General features: G+C 38.9%; 1 protein-coding gene across 9 annotated transcripts in view; it reads left to right on the top strand.

Annotated features, from left to right (window-relative positions):
- WNK1 (WNK lysine deficient protein kinase 1) overlaps positions 1–23,826 on the top strand; it is a 98,853-nt gene that overhangs the window by 29,612 nt on the left and 45,415 nt on the right. For all 9 annotated transcript variants that reach the window (XM_053944220.1, XM_053944216.1, XM_053944215.1 and 6 more), the window contains exons 2-4: positions 2,934–3,106; positions 6,938–7,158; positions 9,196–9,353. In XM_053944220.1, the coding sequence (XP_053800195.1) occupies positions 2,934–3,106; positions 6,938–7,158; positions 9,196–9,353 (552 nt within the window). The remainder of the gene's footprint in view (positions 1–2,933; positions 3,107–6,937; positions 7,159–9,195; positions 9,354–23,826) is intronic.

Below are 23,826 nucleotides of genomic sequence, written 5' to 3'. Positions count from 1 at the left end.
CATGCATTTGGGATGGGCTCTATTCTAGTCTGTGTCTATGCAGCCTGGGAGATATTGCTGTCTAATATTTTTAATTACTCCGGTTTTGAAAACGGACTTGTCATTTTAAATTGTATGTTGGCCTGCAGGCCAGCTGTTTGCAAGTTGCATTAGAATGTAATTTGTACAGCTAAAACCAGTCATTGTGTATACAGAGTTTGTTGGTATAATTGTGCAGGAGATCCAGTATTTTCCCAAATGTTAGAGTTGTGGGTTCTTTTAAAGTATATTGGCAGTCTTGTGTAACCTAGCATTAGTTTCCTTTAGGAGAAGAATATAAAAACCTGTTACAGATGAGGGTGTGGGTTGTGTGTCCAAGGAAATGAGGGTAGTAAAAGGTAGTATGCACTGCTGGGCTTAGGAACAAGTGGCCTCTCTGTCTTTTTCTTCCAGCTCTGTTTAATGTTCCCTTTTGCTGCTGCAGTTATGTACTGAAGGGTGCAGGGTTTCCTTGGTTGCAAAAACATAGCTGTGTTCCTGGGTGAAAGTTTTTGGCCTGTGCTTTGTCCAAACGTGTCCCAGATCACTGGGGCACTGTGACTTTGAAAGCAGGGTTGTTTTACTTAGTCTATTGCATGGTCTTGGTGGGTTTTTAATGCCAGCACTGAAGTGTTGAGTGTCTGTGCTGAACGTCACAGCTGTGTTTGCAGGAACATGATGCTGCCATGGATGTGACCAGAGAGAGAAATGAGTCCAAATGTGAGTGCCTCTTAGGAGTCTGTTCACTGATAAGAGTGATTAGCACTTGTTAGTTTCTATTTGGAGACAGTAGTACAGGGGCAGGGAAAACTGAATAAAGCCCTTAAGATAGATTGGGTTACGTGGGTTAAATGAGAATGAAATGAAATGCACTTGACTTGATGTTAAATGTAGGTGTAAAACTGGTTAACAGTGTTTGTGGTAGATGACTTGTTAGTATGCACACAGTAAAGGAAATGTAATCCAAATGTGTATCAAAAATCTTGGGTTTGGACCAAAATGAATGCAGGTTTTCATATTGCCTATTTAAAAGTGATAGAAAAGTAATTATTGCAGCCTTTTCTGTGTAATGACCATATATAGTAGCTGAATTTACAGCTAAGTACACTGGCTTAAAAAAGTAAATTATATGGGTCAAGTGCAGAGGCCTGAGAATACTGCTTTATTTTCCTGTAAGAAAGATGATATTGTGGTTGTGTTGTATGAAGCACTGGTGCATGTGACAGCATGGTCAGCTGTACCTCTTGCTCTTCTGTCTCAGCAGTTTGAAGCAGTTAAGATCAAGGTTTGAAACAGAACTTGTGCTGCCTTGTTCATTATACTGAAAGGAAAGCTATTAAGAGGGGTAAGACAGCTCAAATGAGAGTACAAATTACATATAAAAACTCCTGCAACACCTAAACAGACATGAATGCTCAGTTGTTGGTGGAGTGTTTCTTCAAACATTATATCAAAACTTGTGCAGGTACGCTTATGAGAGAATGGGAAGAGGTGGTAATGCTGATTTCTGCTGAGTGAAGTAGTTGTAGGATTGAGTGCTTTTTTCATGTCTGAAGATTAAATTAGTCATACATAAGGATTTTGCATTTTCCTAAGAATTGTAAAGGTGAGTGACATTCTAGACACCAATAGGAAACTGATCCCTGAGGTGATTTCAAACCTGTTTTCAGACTTTTACCCGGGGAAATTGTATACTTCTGAAAATTGGAGCTTCATCTGAAAAAGAAATTTGTCCATGCCTGAAGATACTCTGTGAACCTTTTAGAAAATGTTGATGGTCTTAGTGAATGTAGGATGGTTTAGATATTACATGGCTGAATTATATTGAGAAAACACATGACCTGTAAACAAAGGAAGAGGAATTACTGTCTGGAGCACAATGGGAGTGTAAGTAAATCCTGCTTGTTTTACTGCCTCCTTTTAATAGAAAAGACAATGTGAAATCAAGTGACTTAAAATTATTACTCAGATCTGACAAATAGGTCTTTGGTTATTGCTAAATAACTTAGAAACTATGCTTCTGAAATTCTTGGCTATAAGTAGATCCTGAAATACTTTGGTTTTTTAATGCAAACTGCATATGGGCCCAGTTTGTGCCAGGCAGTCAGTCTGACTGGTGTGAGCAGTGCATTGGTCATGCCTTGGTAAACTGAGAACACTGCATGGCACAAGGAAACTTCTCTTTGAGATGTACTGCTCGTTCAGGTAATAGCTGCTCCGAGTCTTGGTGATAGCTGATAGCCAGCTGCAATACAACTGTATTGTCCAGAAATGCTGTTTTGTGTTCTGCCTCTGGCCAAAAGATTGCTTTCTGTCTCTACTAGGAGTTACATTTTTTTGGTTTTGCTGACATGAGATTTCAGGAAACTTGCTCAATCATGAGGTTCTGCATTTAATCAGAGAAAATCCAATTCATTCACTTGATGGTCTACAGCTACAGGAACATACTGTATGTTAACAGAGTTAACTGCTTAATCCCATCTGTTAACCAGTGGTCTGGAGAGACATCTAGGAATAATGAAAGGATATTGTTATGTACAATATGAGAGGGACATGCTTTAAATGATCTGATTTCATTCTCAGACACTGAAGTGTTCAAGATACTGTATCCCCTTTCCACCCCAAGTCAGGCAACAGCTAAATTTATTAAGAGTAGTATAGCAGGAGAAAGCAGAAAGAAGAGTTAATCTACAGACATGCAGTTCTTAACCCTGAGAGCAACAGAATTATAAAGAACAACATACTATAAAAAGACTGTAATAGAATGTGTTCAAAACAGAATATTTAAAGATAATTGCAAACCAGATGGTATTTAAGATGTGTGATTCTTGTGTGTACCTAACTGTTTTCAAGTTGCTGCCTCTCAATAAGAAAATAAAGCAAAACTTCCTGATGCACCTTTTCTTTTTTATTAGGATCGGAAGCTGTCCAAGTCAGAGCGACAAAGATTTAAAGAGGAAGCTGGGATGCTGAAAGGGCTTCAGCATCCCAATATTGTCAGGTTCTATGATTCCTGGGAGTCTACAGTCAAAGGAAAAAAGTGTATTGTTCTTGTGACGGAACTCATGACGTCTGGAACATTAAAAACGTAAGTAAATTAAGACAAGTCACAGCGTTTCAGTTTCATTAGCACAACTCTAGAGCACTTAGAAGTAGGTGATATTTAGAGTGGATGAGAACAGAGCCCTTCTGCTGAGGGATAACCTACTGTAGGAACATTCTTGCTTAAGAGGAGCATTACTAGCATTGCAGGGCATGGAAGAACATCTTTTGAGTTAGCAAGCTTGTCACTTCTTACTTGTGATGTCCCAGTAAGCACATGCACAAGACTTTTGGATTTTAAGAGCTCAGGAAGGCAATACTTAGTTTTCACTTCTCAGAATTTATTTTATTTTTTTTCTCTGGATGCTTTCCATTTAGGATGAGCTAGTTCATAAAGTTCAAAGCTCAAATGAATTCACCTCTTTTGGGATGTTTTGGGTGTTAATACAAATAACATGCAAAAAGAAAAAAAAATTCACCACCTATTGATATATCTGAAACTTGCTGAAGCTTCAGATAAAAATCCTGCAGCTTGGACTTGTGAGGCAGCCGAGTGCACCTCGTGGTGTGGTGAAGGCCCAGTTAAAAGCAGAGCGCTGGAGCTGCAGCTGCTGCGAGGGCCTCTAGCGGTGTGCAGGGCTCCGCTCTCTGCTCCTCTCTGGGAGCACGTCCCAAGCACCAGCCACCATCCCTCTGCTGGGAGTAAAGCTGCCAGCTCTGGAATAAAGGGGCTCTGCTCCTCTCTGTGAGCATGTCCCAAGCACCAGCCACCATCCCTCTGCTGGGAGTAAAGCTGCCAGCTCTGGAATAAAGGGGCTCTGCATCCCTCACTTAGTTCAGTGCCCATTTCACTCTTGGAGAGGCATTCACACCCTACATGTGTAAGCAGGCTGCGGGAGCTGGAAACAGTTTGCCTTCTCTTTGGCTCAAATAGCCTGTGAATGTCTTGTGTTTTTTATCGTGCTTATTGATAACTACAAATGGGCATTCTTAAGAAGAAAAATGGCTCTCTGGGAGTTTGGGCTGCAGTTACAGGAAAGTGTTTGTCTCTTGAAATAGTACTTGAATAGGATGGCTTAAGATACGACAACATTCTTAGGTGTATGTTGATGGAGATGTTTCTCAGGTTGCTTAAGGTATTTCAGGTAAAATAATAGATCTGCTGCTTCATGTGCTGTTTTCAGACAAGTAGTAAGTTAATGGTCTTGCATCTCTGTACTGATGCCTTTAAATAAAGTTTACCTAATTTTCTGCTGAATGTGTAGTGCTAAATTCATTTTTTTCCTCCCTTTTTTATTCCTTTATCCCTCTCACAGATTTTAATATTTGGGTTGGCTTATATAGTGTCATAAGCAAGATGATGAAGTAATAATAGACAATTATAAAGTAGGGTGTTTGTAGGAAGAAACACACCAGATTTTCTGTCTGTGGGATTATTTTGTATCTGAAATAAGGAAGTCTTTTTATTTAATCCAGAGAAAAGTAATAGGCTCTTTAATTGAAAATCCTTTAAACTGTAGAGTTCTGGCTAGGATTTTTCTCTACTCTTGTATAGTTGGTGTTATAATTGTAATTTAGTTTATTCTAGTCCACTTTGCTTGAGACTTGGCAGGTTAATGTATGGGAGATTTCAGGTGTGCCTTAATTAATAATAATGATCTGCTTGTGGTGTTTTCCTAGATTTACACTGTGCAAACGCACTTGTGTTTGCATATATTTGTCTATTACTTCCATATCTTTTTTTCAATATGTTTACCTGCATTTGATAAGTGATGCCTTTCTTCTTTTGGTTCTTGGGACATAGATATTCTTGTCACTTGATGTAAAAAAAGTGAACAGAATACAAATATGATGATATTTTAAAGGAAATTTTCTCTCCTGTTTTATGTTAGTAAGGATTCCTACAGCTCCTTGAGCTCTGTGTAATTGTAATTACAGAAACATAGACTGGAAACCTCCTGAGGTCTCTTCAAGCCCAAGTTATTCCCCGATAGTAGGAAAAGTGAAAACATACTGGCTTGTCTATTTTTGTGTATTTATATGTATATACATAGTAGGCTTGTCTATTTTTATGTATTTATATGGGCTTCCATTTTAAATTGTCTTCTGCATTAAGTGACATGTGACTTAATTCAGGTTAGTGTTATGGAACAGTGACAGCCACACTGCGTGATGCTGGGTGATGGTTGGATCCAGGTCCTTTAACAGTGAAAAGCTGGCAGTGGACTAGCATATTTGTAACCAGGAATCTAATTAGGGATTCCAGATGCTGAACTGAAGTGCCCCTACCATGTAATCTTTGGAACAGGCTCGAGAGATACTAATGAGGGTTTTATCAATAGCAAGAATTCAAGTGGTGGCTGGTGTGATTCAGAACCTCCTTCAGTTTGTTTCCATCCTTGACTTGGCTTTTCCCCTGCCTTCCTTTACATTCTGAGACCTGATTTCCTCTGGAACTGACTCAGTTACTTTTACAGACTTATTTTCACAGCAGGATCATTGCTAGCAACTTGATTTCCCAGATCTTATTTTGAACTGGAGAAATTAAAGGGATGAATACACTGCATTTCTGTGTTGGAGCTGATTGAAGTGATTTCATCAGGACTGTATCTCCTAGTTAAGTGAATCTACAGAAGAGATTGACCCACTGCCATGGATTAATTGAACACAACTTGCTTTTAGTTTTAAGATTGCAGTGGCTAGACTCCATGCTGGTCACATAATTTACTAGCAGTCTTTCTGTAGTGTGAAACTGATCTTTATCTGAGACTCTGACTGAGTAACATTGCCTGAACAAGAATAAAGTCCTTGCTCTACAGAGCATGCTAGGTCCTTTCTCTACATGTAGTCTGGCCTGAACTTTTTCAGAAGGAACACTTCACTTCAAAATATGTTACCCAAATAGAGATGGAGAGAAAACCCTGCTGGAAAGCACTTGAAAACTGTCAGAGGTTATTCACCTTGTGGCATCTCTAACCTGCTGAAGTTAAGTAAAAGAATAAGATCTTAGTCTTAGGTCATGCTCATTGAAAAATATTTCTGGTATGAAATTTGACTCTTCTTACATGGGGTTTCAAGGTTGGATTGCATTTTACCTGCAAAAAGACTTATGTATGAAGTCTTCCACCTCAGTTATTTGACAGAGCCTTCTTAAAGATTTCTCTGCCCTGTCTCTATCTGTCCATAATTTTGAAGTAATGAGTAGTACCAGTTGGATTTAGGTGATCGCACCCTGTCCTGCACCAGGGAGGGGATCTTTAAGAATTTCTAATTTACTTGCTAATTTCACAGGTAAATTTGAAGCAGATTTAAAATGTAATGTGCAAACCTTGAACAGAGTGCTTGACTACTCTTGTAAACGAGGGAATAATGATTTCAGAGCTCTTGCAGTTTTCCACAGCTCTGTACATTTTTAGTTATTAACATTTTGGATCTAGTGACCCACCTTCCCACCCAGTTATAATTAATCAAGGTAGAGATTGTGAGTGTTTGAGAAGTTAAATATGTAAAGAAATGTAATACATGAGCCTTGAATTATTTGTCATTGAAGCAGTGCCCTGAAATTTCCCAATCCAACTGTCTAATTACTGTAGAATGATTTTGTATGCAGAGGAGTTATCAGCTATGTACACCAAGCTTTCACATTTTTGTTTCATCATTATAATCTGCTGGCTAGCAGAAAGGGGATAGGTTTTGTAGAGGGGAATCATCTTTAGCTCCTCTGAAGTAATGAAATGCTCAGGTAGATTTTAAAATAGAAGTTGAAATTTATACATGTCCTTAATTACTGTTTCTTTGTTCCAAACAGCAAATGGTATAGTTTAATGTACTATTTGTTAGCAGAATCTGTTTAACCTATTGTTACTTTTTTCATTAGGTATTTGAAAAGATTTAAAGTGATGAAAATTAAAGTACTGCGAAGCTGGTGCCGTCAGATACTGAAAGGCTTACAATTTCTGCACACACGTACTCCTCCCATCATTCATAGAGACTTAAAATGTGACAACATCTTCATTACTGGCCCCACTGGATCAGTCAAGATTGGAGACCTTGGTCTGGCAACCCTGAAACGAGCTTCTTTTGCCAAAAGTGTGATAGGTAAGCCTCTCCTGTTTTGGAGGCTACTGAGCCAGTCTACCTCTTTGGAGACTTCAGTATTTTAAGAGCTTTCTTAAAAAACATGCTTACAAAGATACATGGTCAAAGCCTGAAAATATGTAGGCTTTGTCTCTTGGTTGCTGAGGTCATTCTGTGTTCCTAATGCAAAGACATGTTGAAATTTTGGTTGTGCTTTTGTTATTTATATATTAACACTAGCTATTTCAGAATATAGGCCCAACAATCTAGTGCAACATTGTTGATAAAACCACTCTTCACTACATATAAATCTTACCTTTGATGTGGTGCTGCTTCAAGAAATGTTCAAATGCATTTTGGTGACCAAACAACATTTTGATATTTAGTGTAGCATTAGTTCATACAGCCAATTTTTTTCATTGTCACCAGGAGTTAATGTTGGAACTCTTGCAGCTTGTGAGTAATCAGAAACTGAGGTATACCAAAGCAAGTCAATATTATGTATATGTATTTAAATAATAACACAGACTGTGGTATAATGCCTTACTCAGGGAGTCTGTAGAATGTGGATTTTTGTGAGTTAGGAGGGTGCATTGGGAAATACTGCTTTATTCTGGCTCTGTCCCTATGTATCCATTCATAACCTTTTTCAGAAATTGGTGTGGTGGAACTAGTGTAATCTTTCTTGTGAATTCTTCAAAGAATTGGTTTTATCAACTTTGTTTTTATAGTTGGGTCAATAGACTGCAGGGAATGAAATCTCTTTCACTCTCAGTATTTAGAGCTTGCTAAAATTCAGCATTTACTCAACAGTCCTGTGCCAGATTCCTAGCTGGGATCAATGGCGTATACCTGTAAATTTTCTTGCAAGCTGTGGCTGAAATATTTCCTGCTTCTTAACCAGGTCAAAGTATTAATAGGAAAAAAAAGAATGGTGTTAAAAACCATAATTTCTTATGCATATTTGTCATATCTTCAAATTTATCACTGGAAAATTACCATCTGTTGCACAGTTATCTGTTAATGATTAGCCTTTGGATAAATGACTGCAATTACATTCTTTTTGGTTTAGCGTGGTGAAAACAAGCAATGGGCTGTAGAATGATCTGTAAATTGTCTGGAATCTGGTGTCTGCAGGAAATAATTCTGTGTTTAAATTTACAAAAAGCAAACTTGCATCTCTGGCTTGAAGTATATCTGATCATACAATGAAGTCCCTTTGTTTGCAGAGGGGATCTGTGATGCTTCACTGGGCAAAAATTTTCTGCACACTATTTAAATGGGACTTGTTGATTCTCATGCTCTATGCCTGTAACTCAATCTCTCTGTATTTCTGAGTATTTTTGACTGTAGGATGTCCCTCACTAATGCCTGTATCTGCAGTAGGCCTATAAATATACTGCAGGTGGGAAGGTAAGTATATGAAGAAAAGGGCTCTGGTGAGTGGCCTTTGCAGAAAATTACCTTTTATCCTCTCTTCACAGAGATTTTTATTTGTAACAACAGAGCTTTTCATTGCAAGGCCTTACCTCATCCATTCTACTTCACTAAGTAGATGGAGAGCACCAGGTCCGAGACTAGCTGTGGGCTCTTACCAGTACTACTTCTTTTGCAGCAGAGGGCAGTCAGGTAATTTATGAAACAAGGTTTAATGTGCCTCTTTTCTTACAGGGAGAAAAGGTAAGTGCCTTAACTGTCCTTAGTATTTGGTTTGCAGCCTATGGCTAGTCTGCAGTGTTTCCCTCTTCTTATCCCCTCCCCTCCTGTTTGATTTCAGGCTAATCCAGTCTGTTCTGATATTTGTATCCACTAACATACCTAAAGAGGGAATTGCATCAGTTCTCACATGCCATTGTTATTCCATAAAGGCCTTGCAATGGAAGACTCACAAAGTACATTGGTGCAACAGAGTCACTAAGGGTTTCCTCCCTCTTCTTTTTGCCTCCACTTTCTCTTGTCTCACAGGTTTGCCCAGCCGCTTGTCCCTGCGGTGAGTAACGCCAGCAGCCTCTGCTCGCTTTGAGACATTTAGAGTCTGAATCGTTCTTTTAATTTAAGGTACCCCAGAGTTCATGGCTCCTGAGATGTATGAGGAGAAATATGATGAGTCCGTTGATGTATATGCTTTTGGGATGTGTATGCTAGAGATGGCCACGTCTGAGTATCCTTATTCCGAGTGCCAAAATGCTGCGCAGATCTACCGCCGAGTGACCAGCGTAAGTCCCTCCTCACTACTGAGTCTAAAGCTGCTGCTGTTAGCAGCAAAGGACTACAGCTGGGTAGCACCAGTGCTGTGCAAGCGTGTGTGGGGAAAAAAAAATGAAAAGAGATTATTTTGGGATGAGTGCAAAGTTACAGGGTGGTTGAACTCACTAAACATCTGTCAGAAGTTTGTAAAATATGTGAATGGAAATAAAATTTTGTATGTGTTCATACTCTTCCTTCAGTATATAAGAAAAAATATGAAGAAACCAACCCCCCAAACCAAACTAGAAAAAATAAATGCACTAGAATAGTAACAGATTATTTTCTAAGCCCCTTGGGGGATGGTGGAAGTAGTTCTGTCTTGAAGAGGAGCTGGTAACCTTGTTCTTGGCAATAAAGCTGGATAACAGATTTGAGCACTGGCTTGGCTGCCAGACAGTTACCTGGAGTGATTTTAATAGTTCATTGAATTCTGAGTGGCCCTTAGTTCCTGTGTTTTGGGGGCACTTCTTATAATGATGAAGTGGAAATACTTGATAAATAGTAGGAAGCTATTCCACCCTGGTAAGTGTAGTGGTGGAGGTGGAGGTATTGTGGGAGAAAACAAATACAGCTGAGAAGGCAATCAAGAGATTAGAGCTGACCCATCTGACCAGACTGGGGGGAACATGCAGGCTCTGAGTGCAGGAAGCAGAACTGCAGTGCTAGAAATTTGCAGTATGGTGTGGCTAGATTTTCTGTGATATCTGAGGTGTTGTGATGATTGTACCAGTACAGTGAAACAAACATGTTCAACTTTGTGACCTAAGCATTCAGAAAGAATAGTGATGTGGCTGCTTGGGGAAGTGAAAACTCACACTGGATTTCTCAGAATACGTGTGCATGAGTGCAAAGGAGAAAAAAAACCCCTTCAACTTACCTCTTTGTCCATAAACAAATGAGTTCCTGTTAATTTTTTTGCACATTACCTTAGAGAAGTTGCAGATTTAATGAACAACTTGCCTAGCTTGGAAAAATAAAATGCTCTCTTATTCCTGATGCCTCACACTGCAAAAGGCAGATACAATTCCTGACTTAGAGTTGGAGAAGAGTCTTCATGTCAGAAGCAATGAATTCTGAAGAGAGGCTTGGTGAAATAAGACTATCCCTTTTTTTCAGAGAAATATTGGAGGGTCACAGAAGAAGGGGGAAAAAAAGGCCTAAGTGGTCACTTCAGTGTTTTGCACATATGTTAGAATAACTTTTTATATACATAGAGAGTTGGGTTTTTTTTGTTTGGTTTTTTTATTTTGTGTGTTGGCGAACTTACCTGTAATTTTCTAAATAGAGTTTAAGAACTAGGCTAAAGTCTAGTCCTTACACTGTGTACAGCATAATCTGTCCTGGAAGCAGTTGGGATCAATGAAAGAAAGCTATGTATCTTACTAGAGCAGTCTCAGTGGTACCTTCTGCTGTGCTTATGGATGTGTCTTGGACAAAGGCAAAGCAGCAAAATTTGGATAGACATTGCCTAATGTAACTGTCCTGCCTGTTCCTTAAGGACACTGCTGGGAACTGGGATGTTGGTGAGGATCACGTTTTGAGATAACCTCAGGCTTGTAAATCCCCAGGTCTTACAGACCCATCTTTTCCCTGGTCTTTGAAGTACATAACTGGAAAGCTTTGCAGGGATTTGTAGCAGAAAAAGTTACCTAGAGACTTACCAGGGTTCCACTTACCACTTGTTTATTGTGTGTGGTGCTCCTTTTTGCCCATTGTTATTGGCTGATGCTGGAAATTCTAAGTGGATGAGAAACACTGGCAATTTTTTGGTCCGTCCAACACCACCTTACTCTGCCAGTGGTTCACAAATCAAGTTTATTGGTTGATTTTTTTTTTCCCCCCAACTATTTAATTTACTGCTTGAGAGCTCTTAAGATACACTTTGATATGAAATCCAGCAAATCTTGTTTTATTTCAAAAGTAGCAAAGGACAGGAAAGTAAAGAAAATGAAATGTACATTTGTCTGCTTTGAAAGTCTGTGTGCTTTGGTATTTTTGGGGTTGTTTATTTCAGTGTAGTTGCAAAGCAGTTTGTTCAAAACAAAACCAACCAGAAACAAAATGTGAAGAATTTTCAGGGAAAGCTTTCAATGAAGGCAAGACAACGTTACCTGGAAATAAGGCACAATCCTGTCTTAACTGATAATGGAGGATTTGGTGTTCTATAATGTGGAAAGAGATCTGTGTTATGAAAGTGAAATTAAATACTCCTAGCATTCTTTTTACCCCTCTGTGAAAGCTCTGTGAACCAATGTGAAAAAGAGCCAGGTAGTTTTAAATTTTAGAAGATTTTAGAAGTTTAGACTGTGTGTGCAATTGTGGATGAGGGGTGAACCATTTGCCAGATTCAGTACTTGAAAGGACAGTGTGTGAACTATCAGTGACAGAGTGGAGGCAGAAAACCCCCTCCTGCAAAAGTGACTGCAGCAGTACTTACCAACACATCTCTTCTGATGTATGTTGGAAGGTGGGTGTGTTTTATGGAAAAGGTTTAGCATCTCCATTTCAACCCCTTCATTGCTACCTACCTGGACATGTTTAGGGTTTTTTTGAGGTAGCAGCTCCAGTCCTGCTGTGCCTTAAATTGAAAGGATTATTTTATCTAGGTGCACACAGAGAGCAGAATGAAGGACAGTAGGAATGGTCTGCTATGAAAGTCATGAAAGGTTATACCGTGGTGGAGCTTAAAAATCACTGAAACCCCAAAGGCAATAAGATCAAAATGTGCAGCTACTGACTGCAGGCCATATGTATTTAAATTAATTAATGTCCCTCACCCTCTTTGCAGGAACTATTAGGCTTAGTAAAAAGCAAAGTTGCTCCATTATCTTAAATCCTTGCTATTGCTTAGGACAGAATCCTGTAAAAGGTCTCTTAATGCCCAGGGTGTCCTCTCAGAACCTCTTGGACATAAACCAGCTTATGTTCTTTTCTCTCATTTTGGCTGTGCATTGGTCTCTTTTTTAGGGGCCCTCAGCTCTGTTGAGTTTTGACCTGACATCTTTTGTGATAAGGATGGCTCTAGCTGATGGCCAGATACTGCAGCTTTGCAGTACTGCTCAGAATACTCAGTCCTGTTCTACCTCTTTGGTTCAGGGTCTTTCCTCATGGCTGGAAGCAGTTTTTTGTTAAATAATACACCTTAGCAAGCACAGATCTATAATTTGGATCTAAAAGCTGAAGTTCCTCTCGCAGATGAGACATTTTTTGGCCCAGGCAGTAATTGTTGCTTCACATCTTGGACAATAGCATTGCTGCATAAGCCTGCTGTTCCTAAGATGCTCATTTATACTGTCTACATTCTCTCACTGGGAAGTTCCTGTAATTCCTTAAAACAGTCCTAGGATAAAGTTCTTGAAATTTCTCTGGCCCAAGAAACAAAAGTGCAATTAAATTGTTATTCTGGATTACTTTATCTAGAAGAATTCTTTTAACAGAGTAACCTAGGTATGTACCTGGCTTAAAAAAACACAACTGTGCAGAATTGGTAGGGCTCAAGGTGTTATGCTGAACTTTGTTTCACCATTCTGATAAGGAAATCAGTTTAACACAGACTGTTGACCTCTGTTTGTACTTGCACCCTTCAGCATATTCAGTCCAGACCCTTTCACTAGCAGTTTCTTTAGAAAGGAAAGACATCTGCACGGCTTGTCACTCAAGCATAAAGGAATCTAGCCTTGATCTTTGTTTTCTTTTAATCACAGTGTTGCAATTTTGTCTCAAAACCCTGTTTTCTTTATTGAAGCCATCCTCTGCTGGTCTTTGGAAATGATTCCAAAAAAATCAGTAGTCAGTGCTTAAAGAATTTCAGCTCTTTGGATTTTTACCTTCCTGTGGGATGGGGAAATCTCTGAGGTTTAAGCAGTATGTCTCCTCAGCTGGGACTGAATGCATCCAGTGAGCACTTAGTGTTGCCTGCTTGGCCTCAGAAAAGAAATAATCTAAGCCTGCAATGAATTGATTACAAGCTGCACTATAGTTAAAGTACTGTTTCCCGCTCCTTCGGTTCATTTTTTCTCCTCTGCCCTCTCGTGCAAGCACAGCTGTCAATGTGGAATACACCTAGATTAGGGAATGGATCCCCTTTTTTTTTTTTTTTTTTGTGATTTTGGTTTTTTGTATTTTTTTGGTGATTTTGCTCTGTATCCAAGTAATGCAGAGAGTTACAATGCAAAATGAAATCAAGATACATAATGCTTTTACATACTTGCTTGCATAAAAAACAAAAGAAAGAGTGTAAGAGCTTGGTAAAATTTAGGAGGCTTTCCCTGTCTGACTTTTTTCTTAAGAGACTGGTATATTTTCTTTGACCTGTTCCATGCCTATTGCAATTAAACACTTTGTCACAGGAGATATTTAAAATGGGCTACACGTGCATTTAAATGGAAAAACAGATATTTATAGAACAAACATCTTAAGTATGATTTCTTAATTTAGTCTGTTTGGGCATCAATGCAGTGAAGGCATAACTAACTGCAGTAACTTCAGCTGCTTTGCCTCAGCCTCTGGTGGGACCGTGGAAACCCAAGCTGTTGCCTCAAAATCTAGATCTCTAATACTTGGATGTTCCAAGGCTTAAATTTGCTAGGTGATCGACTAGTCCCAGGACTAGTAAAAAGACAATATGTTTATTATGCAGATTTTTCTCCTTCTTGCATATCTGCCACTAACATAAAAATCCCAAATATGTTCATTGCAAAAAAGTTATTAAAACCATCCTCAGTTTCAAATGTACAAATCATCTGAGTATGAGCAGAAAATTCCCTTTTTCTTTCTCCCCCCCTCCCATCATATAAACTTACCTTTTAAATTTTCCTGATGGACTTGTGCTCTGTACTTGTTTTTCTCCATGCTTACCTTGACAAAGTGAAGTTTTGTATTTGTCCTTTCTTTCACCAGAAGTCCAGTCTCTTCTCTCTAAACAAATGTCTGTTGTCTGAGCTGGCCTTAAGATGAGAAGGGGGGGGAAAAAAAAAGCATTTTGCATTTTTTGAGTTTTTAAAAAAAAGTTGTTCAGTACTAAAATGTTCCACAACAGGCATAACATTTTTCTTCTCTGTTCTCCAGAGCTTAAAAAAGGGCCTAAGGGAACAAGGCACATAATAAGTAACCTGACCAGGCAGTGTCTAACTGGTTTAAAACTCCTTAATCTCCCTAACTGGTGGGAACTGGAATTCACTGGTTAGGGTGAAGGTCATTCTCTTTGCTGGAAAGAAGGCAGTTACAAAGTGCTGTGGTTTGGTCAGTTGACATAAAATGAATCTTTTCTTTAGTGTCTTAAAAGTTAGGCATTATAACTGTCTAGACCAGTCAACTGCTTCATTTTCACTAGAGGTGCAGTGGACAAAGTATTCCAGCTCTTATTTTCTTCTTCTTCCTAAGGGGTCTTAAGTAGCAAATAAAAAATACTAAACCTTTAGACATATGATTAATTTTACTTGGAGTACTTAATGAGTGGTGATTAATTTCTTCTTCCTGGAAGCAATATCTAGCATTTTTTAGGCATTAATAAAACTGATTTTTTTACCTTGCATTACCTGATTTTTTTTTATCTGGTTTAAGTAGATAATGGAGATATCTTTCCTATCAACCAGTCACTGACTCATCAATTCAGAAACACAGAGCCTTAAAAGTGGAAGGTGGAAATTCAAGGGTTAGAAGCATTAATTATCTTAAGCAGTCTTGCATATTACTTTAGAAGTCTTCTTTAACAAGTTACAATGATCCAGGTAAGGAAAAGCAGTGATCACCTTGAGCCTGTCAGTCAGGCAACAAAGTTGGTGAAGGGACTGGAACATCTTTCTCCTCAGGACAGGCTCAGGGAGCTGGACCTGTTCAGCCTTGAGAAGACTTAGAGGACCTTATCAATGTCTGAGTATCTGAAGGGAGGGTGTCAGAGGATGGAGCCAGGTTTTTGGTGGTGCTGAGCATTAGGGCAGGAGGCCATGGGCAGAAACTGATGCACAGAATTCCACTTCAACATGAGGAAGAACTTATTTCCTGTGCAGTGATGGTGCACTGGAACAGGTTGTCCAGAGAGGGTGTGGAGTCTCCCTCACTGGGGATACTCCAGAACCCTCTGGAGGCAATCCTGTGCCATGTGCTCTGGGATGGCCCTACTTGAGCAGGGAGGTGGGAGCAGATGACCCACTGTGATCCCTTTCAGCCTTACCCAGATTTTGTGTTGTTTGCACAGCTAAGTCAGGTGATGGCTGAGTTTGGAAGGGAAAAGGTTTATTCAGCTGAATTATTTTCTAAAAGTAGCTCACTGTTCAGCAGCAAAAGCTTTAAGATCACAGCGAATTTTTTTTTTTGTCAGTATTGATGTGAAACAAACCTAGTTTGAAGAAAACGGAGCTATTTCTTTCTTACCTTGCTCACTGATGAGCCTGGGTTCTGTCTTTTGGCAGTTTTGAACAGGATATAATTTTAAGATCATCAGGAGATGAAAGGAGTGGAAGCTTGTGAGCACTGGCTGAGTTGCATAAAATCAAGCGTATTTTAATTTCTGAAGTGTAGTAGTAATGTGGAGTTTCTAGATGTATTTTTAGAAACCTAAGTTCACAGAGTGTGGGTGAAACAATGTATCTTTAAAAATTTGGAAAGCTTAAAAAGTATCTTTTAAAGGATCAGATCTCTTAAAACTATGATCCTAGTATTTAATATTCTGTCCTGTACTGACATCCATTTAGTTCTTACATTAACTGAAGTTAATTTAACAAGAGATGGGAAGGTGGCTCTTAGAAACAGGGAGGTGATAAGTGTTTTTAAAATGCCTGGCTCTGCAGTGGGATGAGAGCCATTATAGTTCTGTGATTGGTGAATCACTGAAACATTCCTGTGGGGAGACTGATGGTTCAGTGTTATTTGTCATAGAGTGGTACTAGTTAAAAATACTGACACTAAGAATGCATAGGCTACTATTTCTTGTCCTGCCAGCTGTACTGCTATAGTTGCAAGGGATAGGAATGGAATAACTCCAAGAAAGTCTTCACTCCTATTAGAATAAGTCTGAAAATAAAAGGCATGGTGACTTTTGGTGCATTGTTGGAATTGTGCACTATTTTTGGTGCTTGCAACATTACCTTAGGCCTTTTAAGTAGATAATACTTTCTAAAGGCTAGTTCTGGTACCAAGTGGGTTTTGTGGCCCGTGTTACATCATTATTTAAATTCAGTTTGAAGTCCAGTGGAACTAAGCTTTTGAGTTACTGTACATGAACTTAAAAATGAGTGCAGAACAATGATTTTCTACCAGAGTGGGAGCAGATTAAAGCAGAGGGTGCAACTAATACAATTTTATTTTTCAAAAACATGTTTTCCATACTGAAAATAGAAGACAGACACTTCTAGTATTGTGTCACTGTGGCATTTCTAAATTTATATAACTGAAATGTGTGTCTAGGCATGTCTGGTTTTGGGTTTTTTTTTTTTTGAAAGCCATTTTCAAGCTGAATTCCCAATAAAGCAAAGGATCATGGAGCTAGCTCAAGGTGTTCACGTTAGAGGCAGCATCTCTGCTTCTAAGGGTTAGATTAAAGAACTGTGTGTGATAGATGCAACTGATCTTACCTTTATGCTTTTGTGCAAGAGTAAGAGAGTTAATACCTGATCTATTTGTCCAGTCAGACTTTGTTTCAGAAGAACCTCTGTCCTCATACTGTGTGTTTCTAAACAAGGCCCTTTTCACTATTCCATGCACCAATATGCTAATTGTTAGCCAGCTGTGCACTAAGAAATTCTGTCCTGGTTACAAAATTTCCTGTTCTGGAGCTTGATTAATTTATTCTATACATTAGAATTGCTGCAATTACAGTAGCTGTTGTGATTAATTAATATTTTTTTTTTTTACTTGAAACAATGTTCTTAGCTTCAGTTTCTTTGTACTTCTAAAATAAACTGATACTTTATTTCCCTAGTGGTTCTGAGGAGCAGTGGACTTCCATGTCTTGAGAAAAAATTGCAAATAACTTTTTTGCTGGGCTGGATCACTTGTCAGTGGGGTAGCTCTGAGCTGTAGTATATATTCTGCACTAGTGCATAGCATTTTAGTATTATCACAAATAGAGTGGGTTTTGACTTTACTTACACCTTTTACTTGAGATTGCTGGAAAGGCTTGCAGCCAGTAATTTCTAAGAAGAGCTATGACTAGTTCCTGTTCAAACTTAAGTGTGTGGGAGCAAAGTAACAGAACTGTAGCCTACTATAGCAATCTTGTAAGGCTTTGAATGCTGTAAAATCTCTGGCTTTAGTAGATAAAAGTACAATATTGAGACACTGACAGAAGTTGGTTGAGAGGCAGTGTCAGTATTCTCCAGCTCTTGGGCTTGCAGATCACCTGTAGATATGTATGTGAAGGTGATGGTGAGCAAAGATTGCTCATGGAATGAGGAGTCTGTTTTATCCTTTTCACCAAAACTTCTCTCATAGAAATTTAACTTCAGGAAGAAGCAATTAATTTAAATGTGTCAATCAAGATTCATATATATCTTGTATGTATAACAACTTTAGTTCTGTACGTCTGTCAATTTGTTGTTGTGATTGACCTCTAATTTTTTTGTTAATGCCTCAAAATGTTTTTGAGGTTGGGTGGTAAATTGAAGAGGAAGAGTATCTAAATTGTGATCAGTGAGGTTGCAGTGAGCAGGCCTGCATAAATTCTACAGCGTTGCCATTGTCTTCACAGTGTGACTCTGAACTCAGGGCACACATGCTTACCTGTTGGTTTGGAAAAAGTTAAGGGTCATGAGACTTGAATAACTTACACACTTGCACTGCAGAGGGTGAAGGCCAGTTACTTAATGTGTTTCAGTGGCATAGAGCTCTCAAATAGATGAGATGGGAAATTTTGATGTGGATGATGGTAGATCCATCAAGTTCAAAAGGTGTTGGGTTCAAAATAAGCAGTTGTTTTTGATCAGAAGGGAAGACAACAAGGCCTGTCCTGGCCTGAACAGTACCTCATGAGCTGGCTCTGGCTCACTAAAGCTTTCATCTGCTTCCACTGCTTGCATTGCAGTAATGCTGTTTACTCTGCTAGGATACTGATCTGGTACAGAGTTTATTCTGCAGGATTTACCAATTTAATTCTTGGCAGAATCATCAATTGTCCAGAATTAATTGCTATGAAAATACTGACATCAGTGAAACTAAATTTTTGCTTCTGTTATGTTGCATTTCTATTTCTTAAAAAAAACTACTCTAGTTTGCTTTTTAACCAGAGCAAGAAAATCAATCCTCTGTAGGCAAACCATGCGTCTCTTGAACTGAGTAAATGTTAAGCTGAAGTCTTTCTTTTCATACTATTTGCTCAGTTCAACTGGGGTGAGAATTATCAAACAGTTTCAGGTGTATTCTGTATGAAATAAAGAAAGAACTAAATCTGAAGGATTATTCCTAGAACAGGAGCAGGATTAAGATGAATGATTAGAGGTGGTGAAATGGTTAAGCATGCAGGTTTTGAGGGCTGGGTAAGTAACTAATTGCAGGTAGTGAAATTTAGGAGATCACGGGGTAAACCAATTTAAATGCTATATATACCATAGCCTTAGGGCTTCTTTGGGACTGGGGGAAAGAGGTTGGATCTCTTTTTCCACTGCAATCATGCTCTCTCTAAATTCCTGAATTAATGGTTTGTGGCAGCCTGGGACTGGCTCAAACTAGAATGGTAACAGCTTAGCAGAAAGAAAATATAGACACTTTAATTACTTTGTTTGTGTGATTTGACTTTGCTGCTGGTGCTATTAGCTTCTGGACTGCAATGTTAGAACGTTTTGTTTGAGAAGATCAATCAGTTACTGTAGAATTCTTTCCAGGCTCTTAGAGTTACAGCATCTTTGAAAAGAGCTAAGCAAGAGTTATGGTTCTACTGGGATGGGTAGACTTGAATTGTCAAAAGCTGAAGTGTTGAATGTTCTTTGCAGGTCATGCCGTGTACCCCAGAAAAGTGTAGCCTTAATTAAGTGTGTGGAATGTTGCTTTTGCAACACTGATGGTGTATACTACAAAAACACCACTGGTATAATTGTGGTATACTTGAGGAACTGAATATGTTATTTTAGGGTGAAAAGTGATCTTGATAATTCTAAATTGATTTTATCACAGTTCATCGCCACTAGTTTGTCAAAATTAGTTTGCTAACTTCATCTTTAAAAGGGTATATGTGACCTTTCTTAGCATTGCTAAGAATAAAATAAAATAACCCAAACCCTGAAGCAGTGGCCAACTCATTTGATTAATAAACGGGTTTTACAATGGTAGCTTGTAACTAGGTATCAGAAGAAAAAAAAAAAAAATTGAGCTTCAGGTTGAGGTCTGAAGTCTAGCGAGAGATACTAGAAAATACAACTCTGTCATGTTTGTGTGCATGTGTGGTATAAACCAAGCAACAAGGCAGCTTTCTAACACTGTCCAGCAGTTTAAAAATCACCTTCAAATCTCTGTGCCCTTACATTAAGGAAAAAGGAAAAGGAAATTAGATGATGTTGCCACTGGTAGCAAAATGCATTATAGTATTGTAGTGCTGACTTGTGTTTAGTTAGACCGAATGGCATTCAGCTGTGTGTGTGCTGCTTGCAGCTCCATGGAAAGGAGAGGAGAAACAGCAGCTGCCTTCATTCCCCTGCACAACACACTGACCGACTTGCTTGCTCTGGTCAGAGAGGTACTTCTGCAGCAGCAGGAGGGAGCTGTGTGATGATCACACTCACAGCCTTAAACTCCTGCAGAAAACCTGGGTGGAGAGTAGGCAGAGCAGCCAAGTGGGTGGGTGGGGACATGCAGGAAGTAAAGGATCCCTCTGCTGTCACTTCTTCCTCCTCTTGCAGCTGGCTGGGCAGGCAGAAAGGGACGTGCTTGCCTCTTGCTTATATTGATTCTTTCTCATCAGTGTTAGAGTGACAAAAGCAGATATTGAGCTCAAATCTCTGCAGCCTCATGTACTGGACTTGGAAAATAACAAGAGATGTCAAAGAGAAAACAATGCTCCCTTCTAACCTTGATGTCTGCTTTCCTTCTGCTGTGCGTTAAGTCCACAGCCCAGTGGAGTTCCATTGGAAAATAGCACCTTGCTAACACTGTGGTGCCCGTGGCTCTCTTTTCCTGATGGATTTCACAAAAAGAGAGATCTGTCCCATATTTGTAATTGTTAATTCCCACTGTTGCTGCTCTCACAAGGATTGTGCTAAAGAGGTAAGTAAGAATTTCAGCTCTGTCAAGTGTGTGTAGCCACAGGAAAATATTTTGGAGGTGAATCAGAGTTCTCTACAAATCTTTTGAACTTCTTTACATTTGCATAGCTTGGTTCTTTAGCTTTTAAACTTGACTTTACTTTTTCCCCTGTAGTTTTTAAAATGTAATTTAAAATCCTGACCATCATGGCTGGAACATTAATTGATTCTGCTATTTTCCACCTATGGTTTTGTTCCAAATCTAAGCAATTTTTATTAAATTTAGAATGTCTTAGGGCATATAACACTTCCTCTGCCTTTGTTTTGATTTGTTGTAGAAGTTACACAGCATTGATTCTACCTTCTCTAAAGAAGTAAATGATATTTTTGATATCTCTTGCATTAGAACAAGATATTAAACTACTGACTCAGTAATCTGGTGGTGATCTAATTAATGCAAAATATTATATATTTCTAGGCAAAAAATTGTGGAAGATTTCTGGATAGCTTATACTTTGGGGTTCAAAAGTTTCCTGGAAATTTAGTTTTTTTGAGAATACCTAACTTGGCTTTACTTCAGCAAATAACTGTATATGTTGAATTTTGGAACATGGTTTTTCACCTGGTTAAAATCTGATAAAATCATAAACTTTATCACATCTAAGATAAGTGAAATATGAAATCTTTCTTATGCTTAACGTGCCAACTGTGAGTTTTTAGCTTTGTATCTGTGGCTACCTATATAAACATCCATATTTTAGAGGCATTCTCAAAATATAAGTGTTGAGTGATTTTTATTTAAAATTGGCGCTTCTTTCAAAATAAGCACTTCTGCCCTGACTGTCCTTCTGTAAGCCTGAGAGCTCAAGCAGCAGTTTAGGAAACTGAAGCTCACTGGAAGCTGCTGCAGCCTTTTTTGGTTGGATTTGTTTCAAGTCTGATACATGCTGTGATTTGGTTCATTATGCAACTGTATTAATGCATTTGCTGGCAAAATAAAGGAAATTACATGGGTGTGGGAATGGAGAAAAGGACACTGTTGCTTTCAGCAGCACTGTCAGCTTGTGCAATTTTAGAACAGTAGCTTGAGAAAATGTTGATTTTTCATGTGTGCCTGTTATATGTATCTACTCTTTTTATTTTTCTTTTGTGAGGGCTCTTTCTGCTGTTTTTTTTAGCAAACTTGTAAATAATGCTAGTGGGATTTGGCTGTGTAATTCTTAATGAACTACCACTGGGAAACAGGACTAGTAGGTTAGGATTTGAGTTGTCCTGTGGTGGTTCTAAGGAATATGGGGACCAGGAGCTGCACGTTGGAATCTTAAGTGTGGTAAAAGCAGGAAACACTGTCTGGCTTAACATTTCCTTGAGTGCCTTTGGGTTCAGAAACTGCTGAAGGTATGCTTGGCTGCCCAGCTCATCCAGTCTTAAGAACATATCAAGGTTATGTGAATTTCAGGGCCTGGCATCCCTTGGGTTTCTGTGTGATGGCAGATTTAGGTGTATAGGCAGCTCTGGTTAGAACAGATTTCACTGATGTATTGAGTTTTAATCATTTTAGTACCCCTGTCTTGTTGTATAAAATAGTTCAACACTTCCATTGGTGCTTGCAGGAGGGAACAAAAGGCTTTGAAAAGCTGATGAACTTCAGTATCTGGGGAGTGCTTTTCCAGAGCTGGAGAGGAGGTTTAGGCAGCCCTTCTCATGGACTGTGGAGCAAAGTGAAATAGGGAGATGCTTGAACACAGAATCCTGCGTTGGTTTTAGGCCCTAGTGTGATGTTCTCCCAGATTTTCTGAGGAGCAGTTGGAACATGGAAGTTCTGCTAAAGGAGGCTGGCAGGAGCTTCACTTTTTAACTGTAGTCTTGGTTTGGAATTCATAAAATGGGGTATTGTAAAATGGTCCTCATGGAAGGACCTGAAGATTTTGGACAAGTCTTTAATTTCTTTCAGCAATGAGAAATGCAGGGTAGTAGACTGAATTACTGATTTAACCTTTCAGGCTCTGTGCAAGAACAGAGCATGTGGTACAATAATTAACAAGAAAAATAATATCCTGGCTTTGTTATGCTGATATTTTTCTGTACCAGTTGTCTTCCTCATGTTAGCTTTTAGTTTTCTGAAATGAGATAGTCACAGATCAGACATCATCCTTCTGCTGCCAAAGTGTAAAAGAATGTCAGTGCAGGCTGCTATGTCTGAGGCTTGAGCTATTTAAAAGACTTACATGTGTTAAACTTGGGCAAATTTAGATGGGAATATATGCAGTCAGGAGTTGAATAATTATTGCATAGGTTATATATGTTATACAGGAGAGCATTTAATTATATATAGAAATATCTATACTCCATATATAAACCTGAACTTCTGGGACCATATTAAGTGTGGTTATAATGAAAGGTGGCACCTTTGACAAGTCAACTATATGAGGAGAGTTTTATAATTCCCTTTAGAGTGGAGAGCTCTGTGTCCTGCTTGGAAGCTGGAGGTTTGTATAAGGCCTGGTTACAGTCTGCAACCTACCCATCCAAACTTGGGTCTGATATTTTATCACCTGGGGCATTGATTTTTCTTAAGGCTTAACAGTCAGCAAAGCTTCTAAAAGCATTCAGCTAATGTTCATTGGCAGCCTGTGTTTCAGTGCTTATTCTAGGCACAGTATAGTCTGCAGTTCTGTGAATTTTAATTGCTAGAGTTTCACAAGGGCAAGTTTTAGACCAAAGACCTAGATAACCTTCCTGTTATAAGAGCATACTGGTTTTTATCAAATAAATTGTTTCCTTTCTGCAGTGTGGGGTTTTTGTGTTGGCTTTTTTCTTTTAAGAACTTGGAGTACAGGGTTGGTAGTTGCAAAGACTGGGGTTTCGACTCAAACTTTTCTGTTTCCAGGCTTGTTTCCTGTTCACAATAGAGGAATGGGGAAGGATCATGTCTTGATGTCACCAGTATTTTGTAGGATACTGGGACAGGTACTTTCTGTTTAGGGCACAAATCACAATGCTTGTACTACTACTTCATTTATTTCTGTACTTCAGAGCTGTGGTTTTCACTTTGGGTTTACTTGTCATTCAGCAGTGACACAGGGTCAGATGTATCTGATGTATCTGGTGTATAATTTCAGGATTGTTTAGGTTGAAAACACCAGCTCTGTTCAAACATTTGAACAGCACGTCTTCATCCTCTCTCATTCTGCTGTTTTAAATACAGAGTTTGAAACTAAAGGTTGAATCAAGTGAAATTGGGTGACAGATTTTGCTGGGCACAGTTGGCCCC

The sequence above is a fragment of the Vidua chalybeata genome, chromosome 5, assembly GCF_026979565.1.
Source record: "Vidua chalybeata isolate OUT-0048 chromosome 5, bVidCha1 merged haplotype, whole genome shotgun sequence".
Classification (NCBI taxonomy): Eukaryota; Metazoa; Chordata; class Aves; order Passeriformes; family Viduidae; genus Vidua; species Vidua chalybeata.
The sequence above is the reverse complement of the archived record's forward strand: the minus strand, read 5'-3'. Positions and strand labels throughout refer to the sequence as shown.